Genomic DNA, 25,225 nt, shown 5'->3' on the forward strand with positions numbered 1-25,225 from the left:
AGTCATAAATGTTTTCAGTGAACCAAGATCACTTATTTCTTTCAGTCCTGTTGAAAAGATAGGAAAAGTTTCTCTTTTCTGTTAACAACTTAAAATCGGAACTGGGTAGCGTTAATTTTACAAAGATTTTCAAGATAAAGACGGAGAGTCTGTGAGGCAAAGAGAGCGATTTACCCTTTTTTTAACAACAAATTCTTATAAGCTTCATGCAACAAATGGTGATAGATAATTAATTCTTGCTTCTGCCCCGGAAATTGCTGAAAGATATTTCTGAGGGAAAGGGGAAGCTGAAAAGTTGAAATACGAACATGATTTTGTTTAGATACAAGATTTTTTTTCGTATTTTAGAAGTTTTTACAAATCGTATATCTTGAGACCAACAAAAAATATTGGCATAAGGTTTGCAAACTTTTCGATATGTTTCGATACAAACGGTACGCCTGGAAATTTCCCCTCAGTCTAGTAAAAACTAAAATACTTATCAGCCCCTTCCAAAGCTGTATTATGGTCTGTAAAAGAGACACTTTTTGAGCCGTTGTTAGCGATTTGGTTTTACCTAACATCTATGTACTTAATAATGAGATGACAACTAAAAATATATTCATTGTACAGTGGCTCCGCACATATAATAAAATCCAAATTCATTTTCCATCACTTTTCATATGCTCATTCAAAATCAAATGTTTTCATTCTCCGACTACTGTCAGGTGACTCTATCGTGACGTTTAACATAAAATTATTTTTGTTGTATTATTTAATAACATTCAAACAGTTGTTTCATTTTGTGTCGAAGTAAATATTAATAAACTGTGAATTGATTAGTGAAATAATTTCAAATGAAGATTTTATTATCAATAATATGTGCTTTATGCACATTTATATACGGTAAATATAATTATAAATATTTTTATTTTTCATCGTTATTATTGATTTACGCATTTATATTATTTATTTTTATCCTAGCTTAGAATTTTCACTTTTTTGTTTTTAATCCTTTGTTCTAATACTTACATTTAATGGTCTTCAATTTTATCAATAATTAGAAAATTATACCGTTAATAATTGGTTTTTATTTATGAATCATTTTTTGTTAAATAATTTGTTTTTATGAATCATGTTTTTTTAACCTTTAAAAATTTGTTAGTTCTACGAGTTCTATTGAAAAATGCTAATTTTCTAAAATTTCTTAGAAATATGATGACAATATGTTATTTAAAAGTTAAAGAAAGTTTCATAAATGATAATGGGTTGTTTTTATGAGGATTCATGATGTTGTCGGTTTTCTAAGATAAAAAACAAAAACAAATTTAATGAATTTGTTTGAAGGCTATATTTTTATTTTTTTTATTCTAAAGTGTTAGACGATATTTTATTTTCAAATTAAAAAAAACAAACATATTATCGATCTATTTATTCATGGTTTAGGCCATTTTGAGTTTTTACTTTAACAATAACAAAGCCGGTAGGGTCTGATGTCTTTTGTTAAAACTTTTAACTCCAGGAAGTTTCTATTTAGCAGGTAGGTCTTATTTCAAGCAGGTGTATTTTTTCATAAAATATAATTTATATTTATCATATTATAAAAGAAAAGAATTACTTTTTTTGGAGACCAGAAAATGATTGAATAATATAAAAAGTAGTCATTTAAGTGCTACTTTGGTAGAAAATTTCCTGATTTACTTTTAGAGCATCCTATTGTTAGTTTAAATTAATGAAAATTGAATTTCTGAAAATTCAATTTAAAAAAATTGCTAATTGTGTAATCTACTTTTTTATAAGAGTAATTATTGGCTACTTGGCTTAATTAAAAGATGGCTAGATTAATATTTTTACAACTTACAGTGTGTTCTAAAAAAACCGAGTATCTCTCTAAAATAAGTACAGAGCTGAAATAATATCCATATCTGTAATTATAAAAATTTGATTCACATGGAAATTTTAATAAAGTACTTTGTTTTTAAGCATAAAAAATCTTGGAATCTTTCCAGCAATCAATATTTATATCTTTTTATTTTTTAAGTTGATTCTTGTGGTGACACTGAATGTTATGATTGAAGCCTTTATGATAAAAGTATACCAACTTTTAAAAATAAATTTGTTTTCTTGAAATTTTAGAATAATCGTTGTGGGACAGTCTGTATCAGATAATTAAAATAGTTAATCGCATTAGTCAATCGTCTACTTGTTTAAAAGATGATGCTGTATTGTTGAATGACGTAGATTATGATCATTGATTTAAAAATAATAAATAAATAAAAATGCAAACGTGAATAGAATTCATTTGAAGAGTAAATATTTAATAAGTTTTTTTTTTATTGTTTTATTACATGAGAAAGTGCAAGCATTTTTATTAAATGGGGAATCCCTTGCGTAAAATGTATTATTAGTTGAATATTAATTATTCTTATTCATGAATAAAAATAATCAAATGACCTTCAAGTTTATTTTTAAGAAATTTCGAGAAACATTTTTATTCTATCTCTACAATAAGTAAAATTATAACTTCAGATGAAGAATTCTCACTTTACGAATAGAAAAGTGAAGTTGGTTTTTAAAAATCTTTAATAGTATGCAAGATATGAATTTTTATATTTCTTAATTAAACAAAGAGGAAGATACCCACTTGTGACGTCATACGAGGGTATCGCCATAGAGATTAAATATAAAATTTTGTTTTACTAAAAGGAGATGGGCAACCTTTGAATGCTATCTTTGATTGCTTATAACTTCTTCGTTTCTTAATCAATTTTTTTACATTTTTATGGGTAATATTGCCAATTCGACATCAAGATTATCCCCTATTAGATGTTTTTTTTTATTATTTAATGTTTCTTATTGAATTGAGATTTTTGTCTTTTCATGTTTTTGAACAAATGGAATATTTACGTAAAACGACTGGAAAGAGGATTTGGTTGAGTGTTACTCAACCAAAAGACACTTGTTTAACGTTAACTTACTTCATTTTCGGTCAGCAATGCTGAACCTCATAAAGTTTCTTGTAGTCTCAATCTTTGGTTTGTTGGTCTGTGGGAAGGATGGACTGGCCACTCAAGATGCGTTTTCCCAACAATCCGTACGTCCTCTAAGATTTAGAAATAGGAATAATTTTTCTGTATAAAATTTCTTTGGTAATCGTAACACTTTACTTGGAGAGCCACTCTGTATAGTCACAAACTGTATGTATGGAATTAATCAATTTTAATATCTTTACGTTAATCAATCAATCCATTCATATTATTTTAATATGCATTGTTGTATAATTTGACTGTGTTTTCCGTCTTTATAAGATTTGCATATTTACTTAAGTTTTTCGGTAGTCTTTTGTTTTTGCCCATTTTCAAGAATAAAGATCCGTATTATTTATTATTTACATTGTGACAAAATAAAATTTATTACAATTCAAGTTCACTACTGTTTGACCTTGAATGAAGTGGGGGGCTACTCTCTATACACAACAATATGTTATTGTGCATTGTGTATTTTTATAATAATATAAAAATGTATGTTGCAATTGTGATAATAATTAGTGCTGGATTGAACAATTATGATTCTGATAGGGTGAGTTATAGGGGATTTTCCACTTGGAACATATGAAGCACCACAAGAATGTCGCAAAAACAAATTTTAACGCATATTTTTATTATGAAATCAAATTTTTACATTTGTTTCAAGTTTTTTTGTACTTTATATGTATAAGTCAAAACTGTTCATACATGATACTTTAATAGCTTTTTTTAGCTCAACCCATTAAACAATTTAACATATGAGGGTGAGACTGTACACTTCGGTGGATTAAGGCACATTATGTATTTTCATTTTACCAAATTAAAAGTTCTTTTGTACCATATACAGGATGTTCTATAATTGACTGCAGACCTCTTCTCTTCCTGAATAAGCTGAAAATATAACAAAGAATAAGCTCGTTACCAAATTTGGATCTAAGGGCTAATTTACGAGATAATTAAATAAATCTATTCATAAAAATTTAAGACATTCATGAAATAACAGATCAATTAAACAGAAGATTTGAATTATCATAGTTTGGAGGAGTGATCTAAATGCAAAATTAAAACAAACGAAAAACTGTATTTGACAATTTATAGCCTTTTATTTGTCGTCTTTATTGTTCGTCACATTTAATTATTTAATCATCAATTGATTCTTGTTGGGATAAGCTTATAGATTAACATTCTGGATGTTGCTAGAAACCATATTGCTATATTCATAGAAACAGTTAAATTTTCAGAAATAGATAAATTTTTTAATTTCCCATCGTGTTCGGAACAAACCTTAAATAGACCGAGAAGTTTTGACGAAAATACCTCTGAATAGAGATGATAACAAACACATGTTCCTTATACGAAAATCATCCTTATTTTGGCGAGCATTATCACAGTTCCAATACCTTGATAATTGAGCATTTATTTTGTAACACCATGTTTGTTTATTTATGCTTCGGGCATTATTTTTTCAAAAATATTTCTAATGTATCAATAAACTTTAAATTCAATTATTGTGCTGAATCAGAGCTGTTCAGTCGACCACTATATTTATTAATTAATTTTCATGTGATCGTAAAAAATTCATGATAAACTTATTGATAAATAGACATGAGTCTATGAGTCATTATTCATAATATGTTTTGATGTAAGTAATTAGATTATTCCGTTTAAACAAAATATGACTTCTCATGCGGGTGCTGATGACATGACGACTCAATACATTTATTTTTATTATTAATTTTTGATACTGTTAGTTCATTGGACTGAATTTCACTTTCAAAATTAACGGAATTCAATTTGGTAGAAGCAGAAATTTAAATACTTGGTTGTGACACCTTAATTTAATTGGTCCATTTGCCCTTCCTATATTATTAGTTATATTAAGGTTTTCTTTATTCAAAACTTAATGGTTGCTAAAAGTTTGGCTATAACTAAAGGCTCTACAATTTGGCTAAATTACTAAATAAATTATAATATGGTCATCTTGTATCATACTTCGTGTCTCCAGAGCTAAAAATTATTTTACCGAAAAAAAGTTTCTTTCTACTTATAAATTCAGTTTACATCTATCGAGAAGAAGGAAGTATAAAAGAGTATTATAAGTCTTGGGAAATTTTGGTCGAATAAGATGATCTAAGTTCTGTGTTGAAAATAAATTGGCCATATTATTCATCACACAGTTTTGCAGTGAAGCACAAGACACTCCAAAATTCCAGATTTCTGTCCTCAAAATTAAACTTGGTTGACATTCTAAATGCTAATCAAGATGGAGTGTCCTAACAGAGGCTTAAAATCACCATGCCCAATGCTCTTGCTTACTTGCATTTATGAATTTTGAAGGTGTTTGAAGGCGTTTTAACTGATAGTTTTAAACATAAACTTTTATGATTTTATATTAGTTAGACCTTGAGCGAATATTTCAAAATATGAAAATCATCCATTTTGAAAAAATAATAAAATAAAATTTTTTTTCTTAATGAAAATTTAACAAAGCCGATGTATACTAAAAAGTACATAAAGCGGGACAAATTAAAAACCTACAGAACTTTTATAAGAAAATTTATTTCCAACATAAATGCGATTTAATTTTAATGTTTTGTTTTTCATTCTAATTTCTATGCCTCTCATAGTATTATGTATTTTGCAATAAAATTTTGAAACAGTCCCAATATTAATAGCATCTACGTAATGGAAAACATGTATTTCTGTTTTTGTAGCAAATTGCGTATTATTTTTTTAAAATTTGTAAAATAGCTTTCAGACATGGAAAATTACTTCTTTTGTTGTCAATTCAAACCTTTTCATAGTTTGATATACTAAGAATTTTGAAAATAAGGTAAACTGGTGTAACCGACATATCAGAAATCTGTAAAATATTTCGAATCAAAGTGTTTGGACTAATAATGATCAAGAACTTGCAACCCCGGAACTCCAAACTTGGTTGACATTCTTAAATAGAGCTAGACTTGGCAGAATGTTTTAATTGGGGTGTAAAGTCATCATGCATAATGCTTGCTTGCATTTATGAAAAGTATGTGTTTTTAAGTTCATAGAATTAATTAAAATTTAATATGAATAATTTGTTTCTTTTTAATGTAATCAATGCTTTTAATGATTTCAACTTTTTATTGCTAATACAATCGATTCATTTTATCGATTTTATATTTTTATGATTATATAATCAATTAAACAGTTGTTATTTGTTTCATTAAATAATAATATTTCTAGAATACTATGTAGAGAAGTATTTAACCCTTAATTTATATCGAGCAAAGAGAACTCAATTAGAACAAATATTGTTATCGAGACTAGACCGATAACTTCCTGGAACAGTAAACAATTTTTTTATTGATACATTAAATAGTAAAATTTATTTTGTACAACTTTGTTTATAATATATTCTCATTTTACTAACTGATAAATTTCAAACTTTGAGTTTCTTGCTCCGTCGAAGCTTCGTTTTTCTGTATGTCTAGTTAAGAGACTGGTGAAATTAAAAATCGTTACATGCATGCATTTTTCCATAGTCTGATCCTTATTTTGTCAAAATGATCTTAAAATAAGGATAACGTTATTTCTTGAGAACTGCTTTAAGGATATATATGAGAGTATTATTATTATTAAATTTCAATTGTATTATTGTAAATTATGTGATTTGTTTAAGTTTTTATAAAATTACTTATTTGATTTTATATAATATTTATAAAATTTTCTAATTAATCTAAAAATGAATCATTATGGGCTGGATACGACTGCGATTCATCATTGGAAAAATTATTTTATAAAGAATTTTGTAATGAAAACGTGATTTAATTTATATTAACACTTTCATTTTTATAAACATTTCTGTATCTTATATAGCTTACACAAGGTTTCATTATTAATTACTTGGTCTAAAGTTGTTGTATTTACCCCCGGAAAACGGAAATCTCTACGGTCTACGATGCAAAAAAATTTTCAATGGAATTGTAACGGTGAGATTTGAAGAAAAATTATTCTCATTATCAGACAAATCGGCGTGGAGCAAATGCGAGTTTCTGATCGTCGGAGAAAAGTCTTACCCATTCCGGAAAATTGTTATTTATCTAAGTCGTTGGTACTTAATAAAACTAACATACATTTTTTGACTAATTTCCACCAAGTAAAAAATTTGCATAGACCCAGCTCTTAGGTAGTCTTACAACATTGAGCAAGTGTTTTTTTTGTTTTTAAGTTCTAGACCTGGCAAAATGTTTTAATTACGCCTTCAACTTAAAATTGATACTAACTCAATCTCTTTCTCTTTGTTGAGTGTCAGATAAAAGATCAAAGCTTAGCAGAAGCAAATTTTTTTTTTAAATTTAAAATTTTTTAATCTTAATTTTTCCACTCTTGGCTACAATAGTTTATTTATTACATTTTATTGCACTGTTATAGTAAAGTAATGTTAAAACGATGAGATATGATTTTGCTCATCAAAGCATACCACTTTTGGTGTAGGATTTCCTTATTTGAATTAACAAGTTTACATATTTGCAGCTGTGCTTTACTATTTTGTTCTAATAAAGAAATGCTTTCACAGCAAGTGATTTTTTTTTTTAAATTATCAGCTTCAAAATATGCTGAGAATCACCTAATCGGCAAACAAGAAAGGAAATTAACATTTTTTTAAAGTTTTGTATTTTTGTTAGCTAAATATTTTTACAGTTTGTATCATATTTCATAATATGACATCACATTATTTTGTGTTATTGTGTTATACAGTTTGGCAGCAATCTCGTTAGCCCTTTAAAATATATGAAGTAAGAGTTTTTACGGACGTTCTTATGTATAAAACAAAGTGGGAATGTATATCATTTGATCTGTAGTTGTATAATGTGTATACATGAACACAGCTGGTCAGTTTCATCGTTTGTACATCACTTGAAAGTTGTACACATATGATACAGCGCGCACCACATACTACACATTACACACCACACACTATAACACACACAGTACATTCCCGCTTTGTTTTATTCATAAGAACGTCCAAGAAACTCTGCTTACTTATATGTGAAGTATGAACTTTTGTTTTGCCAGAATATCCTCCTGAAACTTAATTGAAGTTTAAAATTTGTGAAATGCTCTTATCGCATACCTATCGTGAGTATAAACGGTAGACTACTTTGCCAAAAAAATATTGGAAGCTGTGTCACGTAAATTGTTGTAAAATCACAATAAAATATAAAAATTTTTAATGTTAATCGCTTATCTCTTTGATTTCTTCTTTCCTGGACTTAACCCTTCTTAGTATCCACATTAGAAACTATAAAGATATCCGGAAAAAGGAAGATATGATATAACTGACCATATAATAAATTTCAGAACCTCATTACGGCCATGGAATTTTCTCTTTACTATTGGTTTTTACCTAATAAAGAATTTCTGTAATCTACTTATAAACATTTTTAAGTATATACTATTATTATTATTAATTAAAACATGTAATAATCACGTGCTTTGTTCTGTACAACAAAATATGTTAATAAAAATTGTATTTTCACAATAAAAACCACATTTATTATGAAATCGAGGGTTTTAATGTACAGGGATATTCAATTCAAGATTTAAAGTTTTCGAAAAAGTTTTATTCGCACCGCGTATGACTTTTATTTCAGGAGTTTTCATGGTAATGACACAATACTTTATTAATATTAATTTTATGGATGGACATATAAGTCTATGAATTCATTGTTTGTCGTTAAATTTTGGTCTCTTTTTTATTTTGATTCTCTTATTTCCTGAAATAGAGACATTGAGTAATGAATATTGGAGACATGATTTGTCTCTGAGGTCTTTCTTTGTAAAGAAATTTCCCCTCATTTTGTATTTATATCCGCTTTCCAGTATGTTTACTCGTTTGATGGCGATGTTTTAACTGCCTTTAGATTCTAGTAACTCTATTAGGGCGTACCGTATAGAAATTTTCAGAAATACAACTAAAGTGTTATAGATCGTTCAAACCAAACTGACAACGAACAAGAGAGTGTAAATGTATATGTATATATGTGCACTCAAATGTACCTATGTGCACTCAAATATACATCTCTTGTTTGGTGTCAGTACGGTTTGAAAGACCCATTGTTCTTCTAAAAAATTTATCCAACTTTGAAACGTTACTTTTGAAGGATTGATATAGAATAATCGGGCCTCGCTGATAACAGGAGGAATATAAAATTTCGCCCGAGCAGGGACTTGAACGCTGGACCCTTGGATTAAAAGTCCAATGCTCTACCGACTGAGCTACCCGGGCTTGATGTCTGTAATAGTCTAGTTACGATTTTTATTTTTAGGGAGACTTGATTAGCTGATTATTTTGAAATTCTTTTCTGATGTGATAGTGTGACTTTTGACTTGTTTAGTCATTACGATTTTTCTTTTTAGGGAGACTTGATAGGCTGATTCGTTTGAAATTCTTTTGTGATGTATTAGTGTGACTTTTAACTTGTTTAGTCATTTAGTGTGACGAGTACAATTGATGTTTATGTTACTCCATTGAGAGTGACCGATTTTAACTTTCTTTTTATCGGGAGAATTACATCATAATTTTCTTAAGTTACAAAAATGAAGCATTTGATGTTTAATGAAGCGGCCTGTATTTTTAGATATGTTTTAATTGTAATTAATACATCTGTTATATAATTGCTGAATATTTATTAGTTTTACTTAATAGTTTATTCTTATTATTATGTTCATATTATTCATTAATGTTTAATTACTTTGCTAAAGTATTACATTCTTGTTGTGTTTAAATGAAGGTAAAATAAATTTGCATAATTCATTGAAAATATCATCTGAAATAAATAACTGTCAAAATAGTGGAAGAAATCGAATTTTCTTAAGTTTGAAGCTACAAACCGTTCAGAAGTAGTTAAAGTAAAGTAGCACGATATTTTTCAACAAACTTTTATTACGTTTTAGGAAGTCGCTTTTCACCTACTTTTAAATTGTTGCATGGATTTGAAACTTATAACAAGTGAAGTTTACAAAATTTAAAAAACCCCGGACACATTTTTCGGGTACGGAACTCTAAATTTGCAATTTGAAACATATCTAAGAATACTCTCCATTAAATTGCCTTTTTCCTTAAAGCCTTTTCCAAACTGAGTCGATTTGGAAGATCATCGGCAATTTTTAGTTTTTTTGGGTACATAATCCTAAATTCGCATTTAAAACATAGCTAAGAACACTCTCCATTAAATTACCTTTCAACATAAATCAAAATCGATTCATCTGTTTAGGCGCTACGATTAACAAAAATATATACAATTCTGATGACAATACCATTTTTCTGGACTTTATGTTCATTCCATTTATGTGAGAACATCTTTTTGGACAAAATGCCTCCCTAACTTACGTGGTAACATCTTATCTTCTACTTACGTGGTAACATTTATTCTTATTACATTATTTTAGTTTCTCGACTTTAAAGACCAAAAATATAATATAACGAGTATTCGAGTAACTTAATCTAAGCTTTTTATGTTTTTTTTTTTTTTTTTTTTTTTAAATACTTAATTGTTTTTATCTTTTGTATTAATTTCTGTTAACAAATCGTTGCAAAAACTATTAAATTTAAAATTTGATTATGAAAATATTATTTATATTTAAACCACCGTTAAAGGTCAATTTCGTAACAAATAAATATAGTTTTTAAGATCACTGAACACTGTTTAATTCGTGAGCAATGATAAACTATTGTAACTATGTATACTTATTTGATCCTCAGGCTCGTTTTTGAAATCATTCAAATGAATTACAATCGAAAAAAAAAAGTATTATAATTATGTTTCACAAAATAAATAGTATGTCCTAATTGGGTTAATTTACACCAGTGTTATAAAGAATATTTTTCTTAAACATAGTCTCTGGAGATTTGATTAATAAAGTTGAAGGAAATGTATATACAGGGTAAATCAGAATAACTGGTACATCACGTGATCACGTGAGGCGGAGTTTACATACATAAGGGTTTACCCTTATACAAATATTTTTTAAATAGTAGGAGATTTTTGAATAATTCAAAATTGTAATTGACCGTTTAGATAAATTTTAACCTTTATTGGTTCGTTTTAACATGAAATATTTATTGCTTTATTGCTTTACAAGTAAATGAGAGAAATAATATATTTGAAAAATATAGTTTTATGTTTATTGTTATTATTTTTTATTAAAAATCTTCTACTATTGGATATATGTACATCCAATGAAAATACTAAATTCAATACTGGTAATTCAATATGGTACTTGATGTACCATATATGCTGATTTACCCGGTATATGTATTTTCCCACTTTTTTAAATTAGGAATGAATAGTTCCTGATAACATATCTTAAAAAATGCATCTTCTTGAGTTAATAACTATATGTCTGCAAAATTTCAAATCCCTAGTTTTATAGCACGAATCAAATAAATTTTAGAACAATAATTTATTGAATCATTTTTTATTTATTTTCAGTTCAAAATGTATCGTCGTCAGCATTACTTGGAGCTAAAGAATGTACATGGGGACCTTCTTACTGGTGTAAAAATTTAACGTATGTATTCAAGTTTATAATCAATAACTAAATAATTTATAGGAAATGGTTTTTATTTCTTTTTTGCATTGTACCAAACTTAAACTTTACCGGAAAGTGTTTATTTTAATATTTCCTTTAGCAAATGAAAGCCTTTAACTGAACCCCTTTTATACAAGAATAGAATATGTAACACCAACTTTAAATTAATTATGGCACTGTAATAACGTCAGTTCATTTTCAAAAGGGTTCGTTTTCAGAATGCCACAAGTCACAAGTGCACTTATTGAAAGTGAACTAGGGACTTTTTAAAAGTTGGTTTTTTACTTCTGGGTAGAACACATTTAAAAAATAAGCTAGTGTAGCGCCACTTTCTCATAAATTAACAGTGAGCCATTCAGGCTTCCGTACTTACACTATGACGACAAATAACTTGTCGGATTAGTCTTAATTAAAGAGAATTGAAAAAATATACTTATAATGATGAGTAGCAAATTCTTAATTTGTTTTATTTTAAAAATCTGCGCATAATCCTGATGAATATTTTTTAGTATTACTCTTATCACAAATTCCTCGGGGATTTCCAGACAACTTTAAATTATGTAACTCCCCTGAACTACAAAGCTATGAGTTTTATGTATATTTTAATAATCTTCGTTCTAAATTAAGTAGCAATATTTACAAAAAAATCATAATATCAGAATATTTGCACATAAATATTATTTATCAGAATATTAAATGACCTCTTTGTGTACTTTGATTTTTTTTCTGTTGTTTAAAATTATCAGAAGAATATTTTTTTCTCAATTTGATTATATTTTCAATGGCCTCATTTAATAATATTTTGATTTAATTTAACAAAACTTTACTGAAATTAGACAGTTCAAGGCTGGAAGTATTTATACTGCGTATAATAAAAGAATCGTTTGGCCTTTTTGGCAAAATCATGCCTCTAGTGATTCACATTTGTTGCTTTATTGTTGAATTTTGGCAAGTCATAACTTCGAGAATCACCCCGTGTCATTGCGAACAATAACAAAGACTTTGAAACATGCAAAGCTTATTTTCAGGTTTGATCGCCATTTATTTCCGCTGTTTGAAATGTTTAGTAAATCAAAAGAAAAGATAAAATGTATTATATTACGAACCTGATCTTTCAAGAAATAACGCGTTTTTTGAACGTTATTCTGGCTTTTAGAGACAAATGTTTCATGTTTGGTGTAAAATAAATAACTTAACCTATTTTTATTTTTTTGCTGGATCTAGTCATCGGACGTTGCGTACTTTGTACTGCGCATCAGGTTGCCTTTCTCTCGAACGAGAAAGAAAGCAATATTTACTCAATTGAAACAATTTAAATTGTTTTCAATCATTTTCAATTGATTGAAAACAAAAGACAGTCTGATGCGCAGTACAAAGTACGCAACAATCGAGGACTAGACCTCTAAGCACTATTTTGATCGTTCTTTATAAAGCAGTGACAGCAGATTTTTTTATTCTTTCTGTATTCCGAGAAGCTTTAGCGAGAAAATAATCTTGTAAAATCTGCCATAATTTTCCAATATCAAAGTTTCTTAAATCATTGTTGAACGGAAATATAAAAACAAAATATTTTTATAATATAAATTTTTAAATACCATCATTTCCTGCATTTGTTAGAATTAAAAAAAAAAAGAAGCCTTGATGTTTAAGATAGTATGAATGTAATTCAGTGGAAAATTAGAGATAATTTATGTGATACATAGTTTTTGTGCATGTTATTTAGAGAAGGAAAAATACATAAACAACAATTCTTTTATTGTTTGTAAATATTATTTATACCATGTGTATATCGAAAGTCTCAGAATTAATGGGGGATCGGATTTAATTTTTATTATCACTTCAGATGAAGAATTCTCACTTTACGAATAAAAAAGTGAAGTTGGTTTTTAAAAATATTTACAAGTATGCAAGATATGAACGTTTAAAATTCCTAATTAAACAAAGAGGAAGATATCCACTAGTGACGTCATACGTGGGTATCGCCATAGAGATTACATATAAAACTTTGTTTTGCTAAAAGGAGATGGGCAACCTTTGAATGCAATCTTTGATTGCTTATAACTTTTTCGTATTTTAATCAATTTTAATTTCACTTTCAAATTTTGTTATGATATCAAGTCTAGTTTTATATTTTTATGGGCAATTTGTCAAATTCGACATCAGGATTATCCCCTATTGTAGTTACGCAGATTCGATCTAAAGTTTTTATCGTGCCGTGTAGTTAGATATGGTAAACACGGATTCTTTTGATGGTTTGCTGCTTGCGAAATATTCATCATTAAAAATAAAAAGATACTAGACAATGTGTCTCAACTCAATTATAACAGATAAATTGACGGAATATTTTGCAACATTTATTAAAAAGAGACAAATTTTATGTTTACAAAGGCTGTGGAGAGTTAGAGCTTTGCTATTTTTGGGCAAGGATATCGAAAAAATTATTAACATCACTAAAAATTGAGAAAGTTGTTTCATGGCGAAGCCTTAATTAAAAGCTAGAATTTTGAATAGTGGAGAATAATGCTTATTTCTTGCATCACTTCATCAACCGTTCAAGTGATATTATTGACTTAACACTTATTGATTAGCACTAATGACAAAATTCTTCAACCTAATGTTATCTAAATTGTGCTATTTTCCCTCCTATTTTAAAAAGAGGTAAAAAGGAAATGTCCTGTGCAAACAGAGATGACAAAAGTATAAGCAAGACATGTTATTTTCAGATATATTTCAATTTGAAGAAAATGTTTTCATTTTCCTTGCTTGTGAAAGCATTAAACAATAAGCGAGACCTCTCTGCTTTTTGGCAACTTAATTTTAAAACATGTTAAATCAAACAGAGGGGAGTATTTTGCATTTTTCTTAAGTCACCCTGTATAAATAATAGTTATTCTCAACTTTAATTTAATATAAACTTGATTTTTTTGTCTCCCATAAATAAATATACTGATTAAAAGGCCGATCGAGGTCGTCACATTAACATTAACAGATGTCATAATTATATTAAGAATATATTAATTTTCTTTTTAATGAGTATAATAATGATACTAAGAATATAAGAATAATAATTTTCTTATTAGTGAGCACAATGACCAGTTTTCTCTTATATTAATTATTTGAGTTTCATGTTTTTTTATTACTGAAACCCTCGCTTTTGATAAGCATAAAATATTGCATTACTTCAATTTTCCTTGAAACACTTATGCTAATTCATCAAATCAAGGACTTTGAGGTGTAAATATCTGTATTTTTAAGACATGTAGGCAGACATTGACATTATTCGAATGAACAATAATTCACGATTTTTTATTCGCGATTAATCATTCGACCACTGATTTATTTTCGACCACGATATATCATCATTTCATACAAATAAATAAATAACACGAATAATAATAAATTATTGTTATTCAAAGTGCTTTTTTAATCGGTTATTTGCCGTTCCGTTAGTACAAACAACAGTCTTTCAATTATGTTTATGTTTAGTTATTATTTTTCGAGTAAAGTTAATAAGATGTTCCAATAAATAATTATTCGTGGCAATTCATTCAACGAATAATTTATTCGAATAAGTATAATCATTCGATGATTTTATTCGTCATTCACGAATTATTTGGTTATTCTTATTCGAGTAAATTTTGCCAAACCCTACCTGTAGATTTTAAAATGATGTACATAAATTTTCCACTCTTTGCTTGACCGTATCTCTACATTAGTTTTATAAACCTAGAATAATGAAAATTAATCCACTTAGTTAATATAAATCAAATAGTCAAAAATTTTCGACACCTTGAGAATGCCTTGAAACGTGAACCGCCTCGCACTGAATAACATAATCAGACTGATTTGGGTATCGAGCCACTCGGGTGTTAAGAGGATCTGGGTAGAGGAGATTCATACCTAACACCCTTCTTGTCTGACTCTTTTATTCATATGGCAAGAAACTTCGTAATTTGCCGTATCCAACGGTGACTTCGTTAATCTTACCTTGATAACTTGAATTTCGCAAAACACATAAGTCAGGCCAAATTGTGTGCAACTGCAACTAGATTATTTGACCCAAATGTTTAATACTTGGAGTAAACACCTTTTACCGTCCCTGAACACCTTGATTAGAATTTCAAATATTAATGAAAGTAAAAGAATGCATTTTATATGATTGGAAAATGTTTACAATATACACCCTTGAAAAAAACGCATAACGCATGTTTTACTACAGCAAATAAATTCTTAAGTATAAATTTATATTACTTACCTTACATAAGGCCTCAAACAGGATTGTACTAAGATTTTCACAGATGAAAAGTATTTATGATGTTCTCTAATGATTAGAATACCATGGCATGTCTTAAGTATAAACTTTATCCTATTATGTAGTTGATAGTTCAAGGGCAAGTGTAAAAAGACGAGTATGATGAGAAAGATCTTTAATTAAATATAATTAACACACATAATCATATTTCTTACATCATTTTCATGTATTGGAAGTCTATCTATTTTTCCCATTCTTTAAAGATAAAATAAGAAAATGTTATTGTTGAACACAGGAGTTTTCTTTCGGTTTTCTGGCGACAAGATTTTGTTTTTGGTTGCCTATATTCTATAAATGCTTTCGTGGTAGATAAACAATTTCTATGTAGATGATTCCCATTGCTAGTTCACTATTGTTTTACGGTAAAAATACAGTAAAGAAATATGTCATGTTTCTCTATCTCGCGGCGCCCGGTTGATATCAAAAAGAAAATACTCTGGCTAACTAGAACAACCACAACTTGCAATGATAGATGAGGTCACGAAAGTAAATATATTAAACTTTTCATCTAAATTAAACAAAGCTATTAAATGTTTTCATTAGAGTCTTCCTTGCTTTATCAGATAAATCAACTAATAATGATTTAAGAAATAATTATGCTTATCAGTTCGAACCTGTGCTTACTAAATATTTGAATTAAAACTACTTAATTAATAATTTATACTTATGTGACTCATGTTTGTATTAAAAATTTTTATTATTATTATATAATATATACCATAAAAAAATTTGCTTTTCAGCAGAACTATTATTAGTCCGAGAGACCAAAGGTTTTTTTCGAGTTGATAATTATTATCATTCTTTTTATCTACGAACATTCTTATAAGTGGTATGTTCTCTTTCCAGCGGCTCCGAAACTTTTTAATCGTACGTACTAACTTTCTCTGACACTAAAATGCGCTGACTCAAAGATAGATACATCTCATTACACATTTTTGACACTCATGGGCGCCTACTTCCATCCCTCGCGAAAAAATTCCTTGTTATCGAGCGAAGGGTAACAGCTAAAACTGAGGACCTACGAAAAAACCATTGTCTTTTTATGTACATTATTAATATTAGCTAGTGACCACCCGCTTCGTGAAAAGTTCCGAAGTGCAGACCTTGTGAATAAGCTTAATGTGTTCGTTCACTGAACTACGCGATAGACACGAAGAGACTAATTCGTAAAATTCTCAATGATGTAATGCAATTATTTAAATTTGTACTTAACATTGTTGGTCTTTGTTTTTTTAATTAAATAAAGAAAAATATCTTATAAAATTTAATAAATTAGTAAACAATATAAGGTTATCGCAATTTAATAAACAAAAACTATTTATATTCTGAAAATATGTGTATGTTTTTTTTTTTATGATTTCAGGAACGCTCATAATTGTGGGGCGGTTTCACATTGTATTCAAACCGTGTGGGAACACCAAAATGAAAAAGGTGACAATGATAGCGTTTGCAAAATCTGTAAAGATATGGTAAAGGAAGCACGTGATCAATTGGAGAGTAATGAAACTCAGGTAATGGAAACTGTTTCAAATTTCCTTTTCTTTTTTTAATTTCAGTATACTAAAAAATGCATGACTACTTACATAATATTCTTTAAATTAGAAGTCCATTATTTGAAAATAATATAAGTAGAAAAATTTTGATTGACAATTTAGTAACTTCATGCTAAGATAATTTCGATTTTATATAATATATGCAATACATATTACATAAGCGTCATAATTTTACTCGCCTTTGGTGGTCTTTCTATAATCGAGAATCATTTCTACATAATTAGTTTAGTAGTTATCCGAGTTTTCTTTTTATAATAAAAAGATAATTAAGAGAATTTCCTTTTCTTTTTAGGAAGAGCTAAAAGAAGTATTTGAAGGATCATGTAAATTGATTCCAATTAAAGTGATCAATCAAGAATGTATTAAATTAGCCGATGATTTTATTCCGGATCTTGTTGAAACATTAGCATCACAAATGAATCCAGAAGTTGTATGCTCCGTTGCTGGATTATGTAACAACGAACGATATGATAAATTAATAGCTGAAGAAGAAGCAAAACATCCAAAACCAGCAAGTTTAGCCGATGATATTCATGTTAACGATTGCAGTGGTTGTTATACAGTTATGGATAAAATTGAAGCGAAATTTTCGAACTTAAATGAAAATGATTTCTTAAATGAATTATTAATGGTATTTAGCAAAAAGTTGATTAATTTTTGTCCTATTTTTAACTAGAAACTTTTCACTTAGGTTTGCGGAAACATGGGTAGCTTCTCAGACGCTTGTGCCAACATTATGGTCAAATATTTTGATGAAATATACGGTACATTGAAACGTGACCTTAATTCGAAATCAGTATGTCATATTTCTGGTATGTGTAGTGCCAAATTCCACCAACATCCAGAATTGGACTCTGCCGTTGAAATTATTCCACATGGTTCCACCGGACTTCGCCCTGTAGAGTAAGTTTAAGTTAAAAGTATTTGATAAGAATACCATTTTTTCAAAATTTTCGGGTGATATCTCAAATTTTAGCCAAGTTTTGTTTCAAACTAAATTTAATATATTTTTTATATTCTGTAAACTTTGAAACAGAAATGTTAGGAGTACAGAAAATATACAAGCACCCATGTGTATATTTGTAATGTCAAGTATTGATGTCATTTTTTAATTTCTAATAAACACAGAAATCCAATTCATTTGACAACTAGATATCATAGAAAATACTCGAGTAATCTCTAAATGAACCAAATTTTTGTATTTTTTAAAAGTCTGAAAAAAAAGGCTGGATAAAACTCATAATATAAGATAATTTTGACCCAAAAAATACAAAAATTGTATTAATTTGGTGGTTGGATGCATAGTTTCTGCGATACCGTCCAAAATTCTATTTAAAGAGTCATTTTTCGAATCGATCTCGGCCAATTCCTTATAAAATATTTGAGTATTTGTTATTAAAAAAAATTTTTTTCTAGTGATGATTTACCATGCGATCTATGTTCCCAACTTGTTGGTCATTTACGTGATTTATTAATTGCAAACACCACTGAAAGTGAATTCCAACAAGTACTCGAAGGTTTATGCAAACAAACGAATTCATTTAAAGCCGAATGTTTGAATATTGTTGATGAATATTATCCACGAATCTATTACGTTCTAGTAAATGAATTAAAACCACAAGAAGTGTGTGTTATGGCTGGTTTATGTCCTAGACCCAAAGGACTTGACGCAGAAGTATGTAAATTTTATATTTTGTATTTATCTTTATAAAAAATTTATAAACTAGTTTAACTTGTTTTTAATAGTGTTTCAAATAGTTGATTGTAAGTAATATAGAATTGAACTAGTTAAGGTTATACGGACACCACCGTAATTTATAGCTAAGAATGTTTTGTTTAGTATGTTGTCAATTAATAGTAAATGTTTGAAAAACTGTAATAATTTCGTCATCTTTCGACAAATTAGGAAGTTTCTACTAATCCTCAAAAGTATTAATTTTTTTACGTTATTTCATAGTAAAATAGAAAACCTAAAATAATGCCAGAATCATTTTGATATATTTAAATTTGATTAACTTGTTAACAATAAATATATATTTGGGTATTAACAATATTTATATCAGGATTTACCCTTTTTTTACAAATTCTAGGAAGGAATCCTAAATTAATGTGTGTACGATACGCATCTAAATATTTTTTAAATTTATTTATTAAAATTTCATATTTTTAAGGTACCAATTTGGCCACTTTTACAAGACGATACAATCAAAAATTCAAAGATTGTAACAAAGGTTTTAGAATCACAAAACAATAAAGAATTAATTGGAAACGACGAAGCGAATAGTTATGGAAATAACGAAAGATTATTAACAGACGATGAAATTCAAAGTGCTCAATTACCAATTGATCGTATTTTACCAGGGAGTTTATTAGGCGCACAAAGTTCTCAAGTTTGCTCATTATGTGAATATGCGCTTCATTATATACAAACCGAGTTGAGTGATTCAAGAACTGAGGTGCGTAGTTTTTTTTAAATAAATAAATAATTTTTATCGCACCGTACCAAAGTTTTGAAAACAGTTTTTTTACACAAATCAAAACATATAGATAACTTTATCTAATACTTAGAAATGTTGATAATCCTTCATTTCTTTTAAGATTTCGTTGCAAAAATTTTTCAGGATGAAATAAAACATGTCGTTGAATCAATGTGTGATAAATTACCACGATCCGTAAATAAAGAATGTGATGGTTTTGTTGAAACATATGGAGATGCTGTTATTGCAATTCTTGCCCAAGAAATTGATCCATCACAAGTATGTCCAATGTTGAGTTTATGTCCTAAGCAAGATACCAAAGACATTGAAATTTTAATTCAATCCAATGCAAACGGTCAACGTGGTAAATCTAATTGTCCATTGTGTTTGTTTGCTGTTAAACAACTTGAAGATATGGTTAAAGATCAGAAAACTGAAGTAAGTTTTTTTATTTTATTATTTTAAATGTTTTCTTCAGCTGCTTCAATGAAACATGTTGTAAAGATTCCATCGATTCGATATAAATACCAAGAAGGGGCAATTTTAGTTTTGGAGATAACAAAAATTCGAACGTGACTCAATTGGATTAATATGGCAATTGATCGGTGATGTTTGTCACGTATTAGCCTTAAATTCAAGAAGCATAAACGTGTCCTTCATGAATTAATTCTTATTACCAACTTATGTTGATAACGTTAACGGGATTCCCTTGTTGAAAAATAAGAACTGTGAATTATTTTGTTCTTATTTGTTAAAGTTTTTCATTATTATGTATTTTATTTTTCCAGGCCAGTATTGAACATGCATTGGACACATTATGTGAAACATTACCAAAAGATTTATCAAAAGAATGTGATGATTTCGTTGCCACATACAGTCATGAATTAATTGAAATGTTAATTGCTGATTTAGAGCCACAAGAAGTTTGTGTTTATTTGAAATTATGTGATCCAAAAGATTCTGATATTGTACCACCACGTACTCCAATCATCACATTTAATGATATCAACAACGGCGGTGATATTTGTAAGTATTTCATTTGTTTTAACAAATTTTTGTATGGACTAATTAACTTACATTTTTTATCATTTCAAGAAACAACAAATGCCATTTAACCATTTAAACAATTCTGTGATTATAACATGCAATTATACTAATTGTTTTGTACAGAAGAAAATAAAGAAATTTAGAAATTTCTACAAAGCATCCTCATGGCTTGTCATTTTGTAGAGCACTGATTCAAAATAAGGATCGGATCTAGATTCAATCGATCCCCGTTCCCATGATGTTCTTATATCATGTAGTATAAAATCAATTAATTATGATGTTATCTTTCGTAGTTTTTATTGATGTCGATACATGGGATTAATTTAACCTATTTCAAAACTTTTTTTAAAACCACTTTTGAATGTTTTGTGGATGCAGTGTGGTGATGAAATCAGCCCTTTTTTTAAACTATGGAAAAAATTAACTTGATTAACTTCAGATTTGACTTTTTGCCGTTATTTATTGACTTAAATTGTAAAAAAATATTTTTGTATCATTTTCTAGTAAATTCTCAAATTAAATAATACAGTGGTATTTGAAAGGATTGTTTAATTAATTTAAAGCGCGAAATTTAATTGAGTTTATTTCAAGTTTGATTTGTATTGTTTTAATGCGATATATCGCTTATATACGAATATATCAAGAGCCAGGCCTTCCTAATTTTTTTACGGGAAGATGATTTTTAGGTGAATTGATGGATGTTTGTTTACCCTTTCACTCAAAAACTAGTTTACGAATATTGATGAAATTTATTATAGTTAGTATTATAGCTTATGCATCAGAATAAGATATAGGCTATAATTTATTTTGCTAGAGAAATGGTGATCAGAGATACAAGGACAAAACCTAAGTTTTTTAAAATCGTACTACTATTATAAAAGTTTGTGAGGATGTATGCAACAAGTTTATACCTATAGCAGATTAAATCGGCGCGAACCTTAATGTATCAACGTGCCATTTTTTCTAAAGAAAAGTTTAATGAGACCATAGACGTGCCAAATAATTTTGACTTCGTAATTATTAGGGAAAAAATAATACTAACAAGTTAATTCTCTGATACTCTCACTATCTTGCACTTTTTGTTTTTTTGCTCAACTAGCCATATTAAATAACAGTTAAAAAACGAGACTGAAACGAGACTGAAACGAGAGTTAAAAAACGAAACTCCAAAAAACTTTTAAATACAGTTGTGTCAAGCAAATTGACTATCATTCTATACAAATTATTACGTCAGTATCAATTGTTGTCCACGATGTAACTACAAAAAAAAACGAGCACGCGTTCATAAGTTCACTCGCGTTCGTTTGAAATGTAATACTTCATAGTGATCTTTGTGATCGGTAGCGTGCTCAAATATTGTGTCACGTTTCATCAATGGGACAAGTGCCATCGGAACCCCCATCTATGGGCTAGACCCTCAACATTTATAAAGCATATCCAACAAATTACGTTATTTTTCGTTTAAAGATGTTTGAATGTTTCAAGAATTGCTCGTCCTTTTAAAATTTCATTGAACACGTTATTTTATACAACATGCGTTGAATTAAAAGTGCACTACTCCCAAAATCGCTTTGTACTAAATAGTACTGTGACTAATTATATATTTCGTGTATTCCTCCCCAGTCTAAGAAAAAATTTTGAACGAGCGCATTATGGATATGTTAAGGTTATTATTGTTTGATTTTCAGTGACAAATGAAATACCTGACATGACTGTAGGTGGTCAAGTAATTCCAACACATAAGAAGCGAGCCAACGTTGAAGGTGGTGGATGTGTGCTATGTAAAATGGTCGTTGATGAAGCTCTCAAAGCATTGAATGGATCAGTCAATCCTGTAAGTATACTCATCAAGTTTTGATATAAAATGAGGAAGATATGAATTTCGCCTTTTTTAAATGTTTTATGGACAATCTAATAAAGAAATATTATAAGTGTTTTATTGCATCCAGGTTTTCGAACACAGTTTTTTCGTGTTCGAAATTCTGTGCAATCTGTTCATCAAAGCGTTTTGCGTCAGCAAAATCAATTCGCTCAGTTCCAATTATTTGTAATAAATTTTCATTAAGATAGGTTCTACATATTCCCATGAGTAAAAAATATTTTTTTTAAATTCTAAAATTAGAGTATTTTATTTTTAGGATGACATAAAACATGTTTTCCATGAAGTCTGCAGTGTATTCTCAAGCCCTGATGAATGTAATAAGTTTGTTACAACCTACATCGATAATATGATTGATTTAATTGCAAAACATGTTGATGCCGCCGACATTTGTAGTTTACTCCCCGTCTGTACTGAAGAAGCAATTCAAATAAAATGTAAGTACACAAAATGTGTCTCACATTCTGTAAGGTCAGAAAATAATAAGATAATTTTTTTAAATTGTTTAGCTCATGTTACCGATTGCGTTATTTGCGAAGAAGTTGTATTTAGCATACATATGATGTTGAAAAATCCACATGTAGATCATGATATTGAGCATTTATTAAAGAAAGCATGCTCTGTTTTACCCGAAACCAGATTACAACAGGTAAGAAAAATATTGAATAGGATCCAATGATGATTACTCTTTTAGAAAAATTTGATGAATTAAATGAGTATTTTTTTCAAAGGGATACTCAAAGGATCTTTTATAAAGGATTAAATGCAATAAGTAGTTTTTAAAGAAAACACAGATTTTTAATTAATACTTGTAAATTCATTGTTTATTAATTTGATACATATTTTGAGCATGTCACCGATCAAAAAGTTCACCGAGAAGTGTTATATTATGAACGAACGTGGGCTCGTTTGTTATTGAAGTTACATCGTGGACAACAATTCAGCGGATCAAAGATACTCATCTATCTAGATACACAATTAAAGAATCTTAAAACTGACCAAAAATGTAACAGATCAACAAAAAAAATTGATATTGATTCCGCTCCTTTTATATCGCTATGTCTTGACGAAAGTATTGACGTCAGTAAAGTAATTTGACGTCACGTCTATGGCCTAATTAAATATATCGATTCATCCGTTTAGGAGCTACGATGCCACACACTGACACACGTACATAAAAATACAGACACACACGCACACTTAAAAAATTTTTATAATAAAGATCTAATAGCCTTCAAAAATTTTGATAATAAAGATCTAAAGTTTTGATAATAAAGATCTTATATACAAGTAAATGGCGTTCTACTAGATGTGCCTCAAATTTTATCCGACATGCTCCCTACGCTATCTTATTTATGCTTTTCGCATTCTATACTTTATTATATATGAATCAATAAAAAATTAACAATAATTAAATACTTGTGTTTTCTATCAAAATTACTTTTTACATTAATTTTGGGCTATCCTTATTATTTATTAAAATATAGCTTATAATTATTGTTTTGTTTTAGTGTTCAAATTTAATGGACATTTATGGAAAAATGATCATCGATTTATTAGAACGTGAAACAAATAGCCGAACAGTATGCAAAAAATTAGCTATTTGTGGTGCTAATCCATTTTATGCTGAAAAACATGTTACCGTTAAAAGGCAAGCAAAAGAAGAGTTACTTGGAGCAAAAAAATGTACATGGGGTCCCGGTTATTGGTGTGATACGTTAGAAAAGGCAAATGAATGTAATGTAAGTGAACATTGAAAATTTAGAAATGAAGACAATTTTTTTTGAGGACAGACAAAAAATGACTTTTGAATATACAGTTGTGTGTGTATTGAGTACATACATACACACTACATCTAAATATTATGTACAATAACATGACTCTGGTCACAAATAGTGCGAGAATATATGAGCATGTTTTTGTGAACTTGACTCAAACTAATGGCCGTTTGTGAACTAATGCCCAAACTTATCTTAATATCATCAAACTTTTAACGATTTTTTTTCTTATTAATGTTTATCTTTTACAGGCATTAGAACATTGTCGAACCAAAGTATGGAAAAGTGATTCACCACCAATAAAAAGCAAATAAATATTATTTATGATAGTTTGGAAAAATTCAAAAAAAAAAAAATCATGAACAATATTTTAAATAATTAAAAATATATTAAATAAATAATAAGAATAAATAAAAATAAAAAAAGAATAAAAAAATAAAACACCAAAAATAAATAAAATACGCTAGTTTTACCTTGTAATATTTTTTTGTAATACATTATTGCTGAGCTTAAGCTAAGAGAAGTGAGAAAAGATCTTAATAACATTTTGTGTTTGTTATTTGAAATTTCAATAAAAATGAAAAATTAATTTTTTTA

General features: G+C 28.4%; 1 protein-coding gene across 1 annotated transcript; it reads left to right on the forward strand.

Annotated features, from left to right (window-relative positions):
* Positions 1 to 702: 702 nt before the first annotated feature.
* Positions 703 to 25,225, forward strand: LOC123300484 (prosaposin-like). Its single transcript, XM_044883070.1, has 14 exons — positions 703 to 885; positions 11,483 to 11,561; positions 17,258 to 17,405; positions 17,740 to 18,078; positions 18,139 to 18,350; positions 18,864 to 19,122; positions 19,619 to 19,903; positions 20,069 to 20,362; positions 20,713 to 20,950; positions 22,660 to 22,805; positions 23,110 to 23,287; positions 23,360 to 23,499; positions 24,362 to 24,592; positions 24,880 to 25,225. The coding sequence occupies exons 1-14, from the start codon at positions 837 to 839 to the stop codon at positions 24,940 to 24,942; spliced, it is 2,661 nt and encodes an 886-aa protein (XP_044739005.1). The 5' UTR covers positions 703 to 836; the 3' UTR covers positions 24,943 to 25,225.

The sequence above is a fragment of the Chrysoperla carnea genome, chromosome 1 (genome assembly GCF_905475395.1).
Source record: "Chrysoperla carnea chromosome 1, inChrCarn1.1, whole genome shotgun sequence".
Taxonomy (NCBI): Eukaryota; Metazoa; Arthropoda; class Insecta; order Neuroptera; family Chrysopidae; genus Chrysoperla; species Chrysoperla carnea.

Excerpts from the sequence above, each read along its gene's own strand:
- LOC123300484 (XM_044883070.1), top strand. The coding sequence starts at position 837 with ATGAAGATTTTATTATCAATAATATGTGCTTTATGCACATTTATATAC. Across the intron at positions 17,406-17,739 it reads TGGAGAGTAATGAAACTCAG|GAAGAGCTAAAAGAAGTATT; the intron begins GTAATGGAAACT and ends TTTTCTTTTTAG. Across the intron at positions 23,500-24,361 it reads CCGAAACCAGATTACAACAG|TGTTCAAATTTAATGGACAT; the intron begins GTAAGAAAAATA and ends GTTTTGTTTTAG.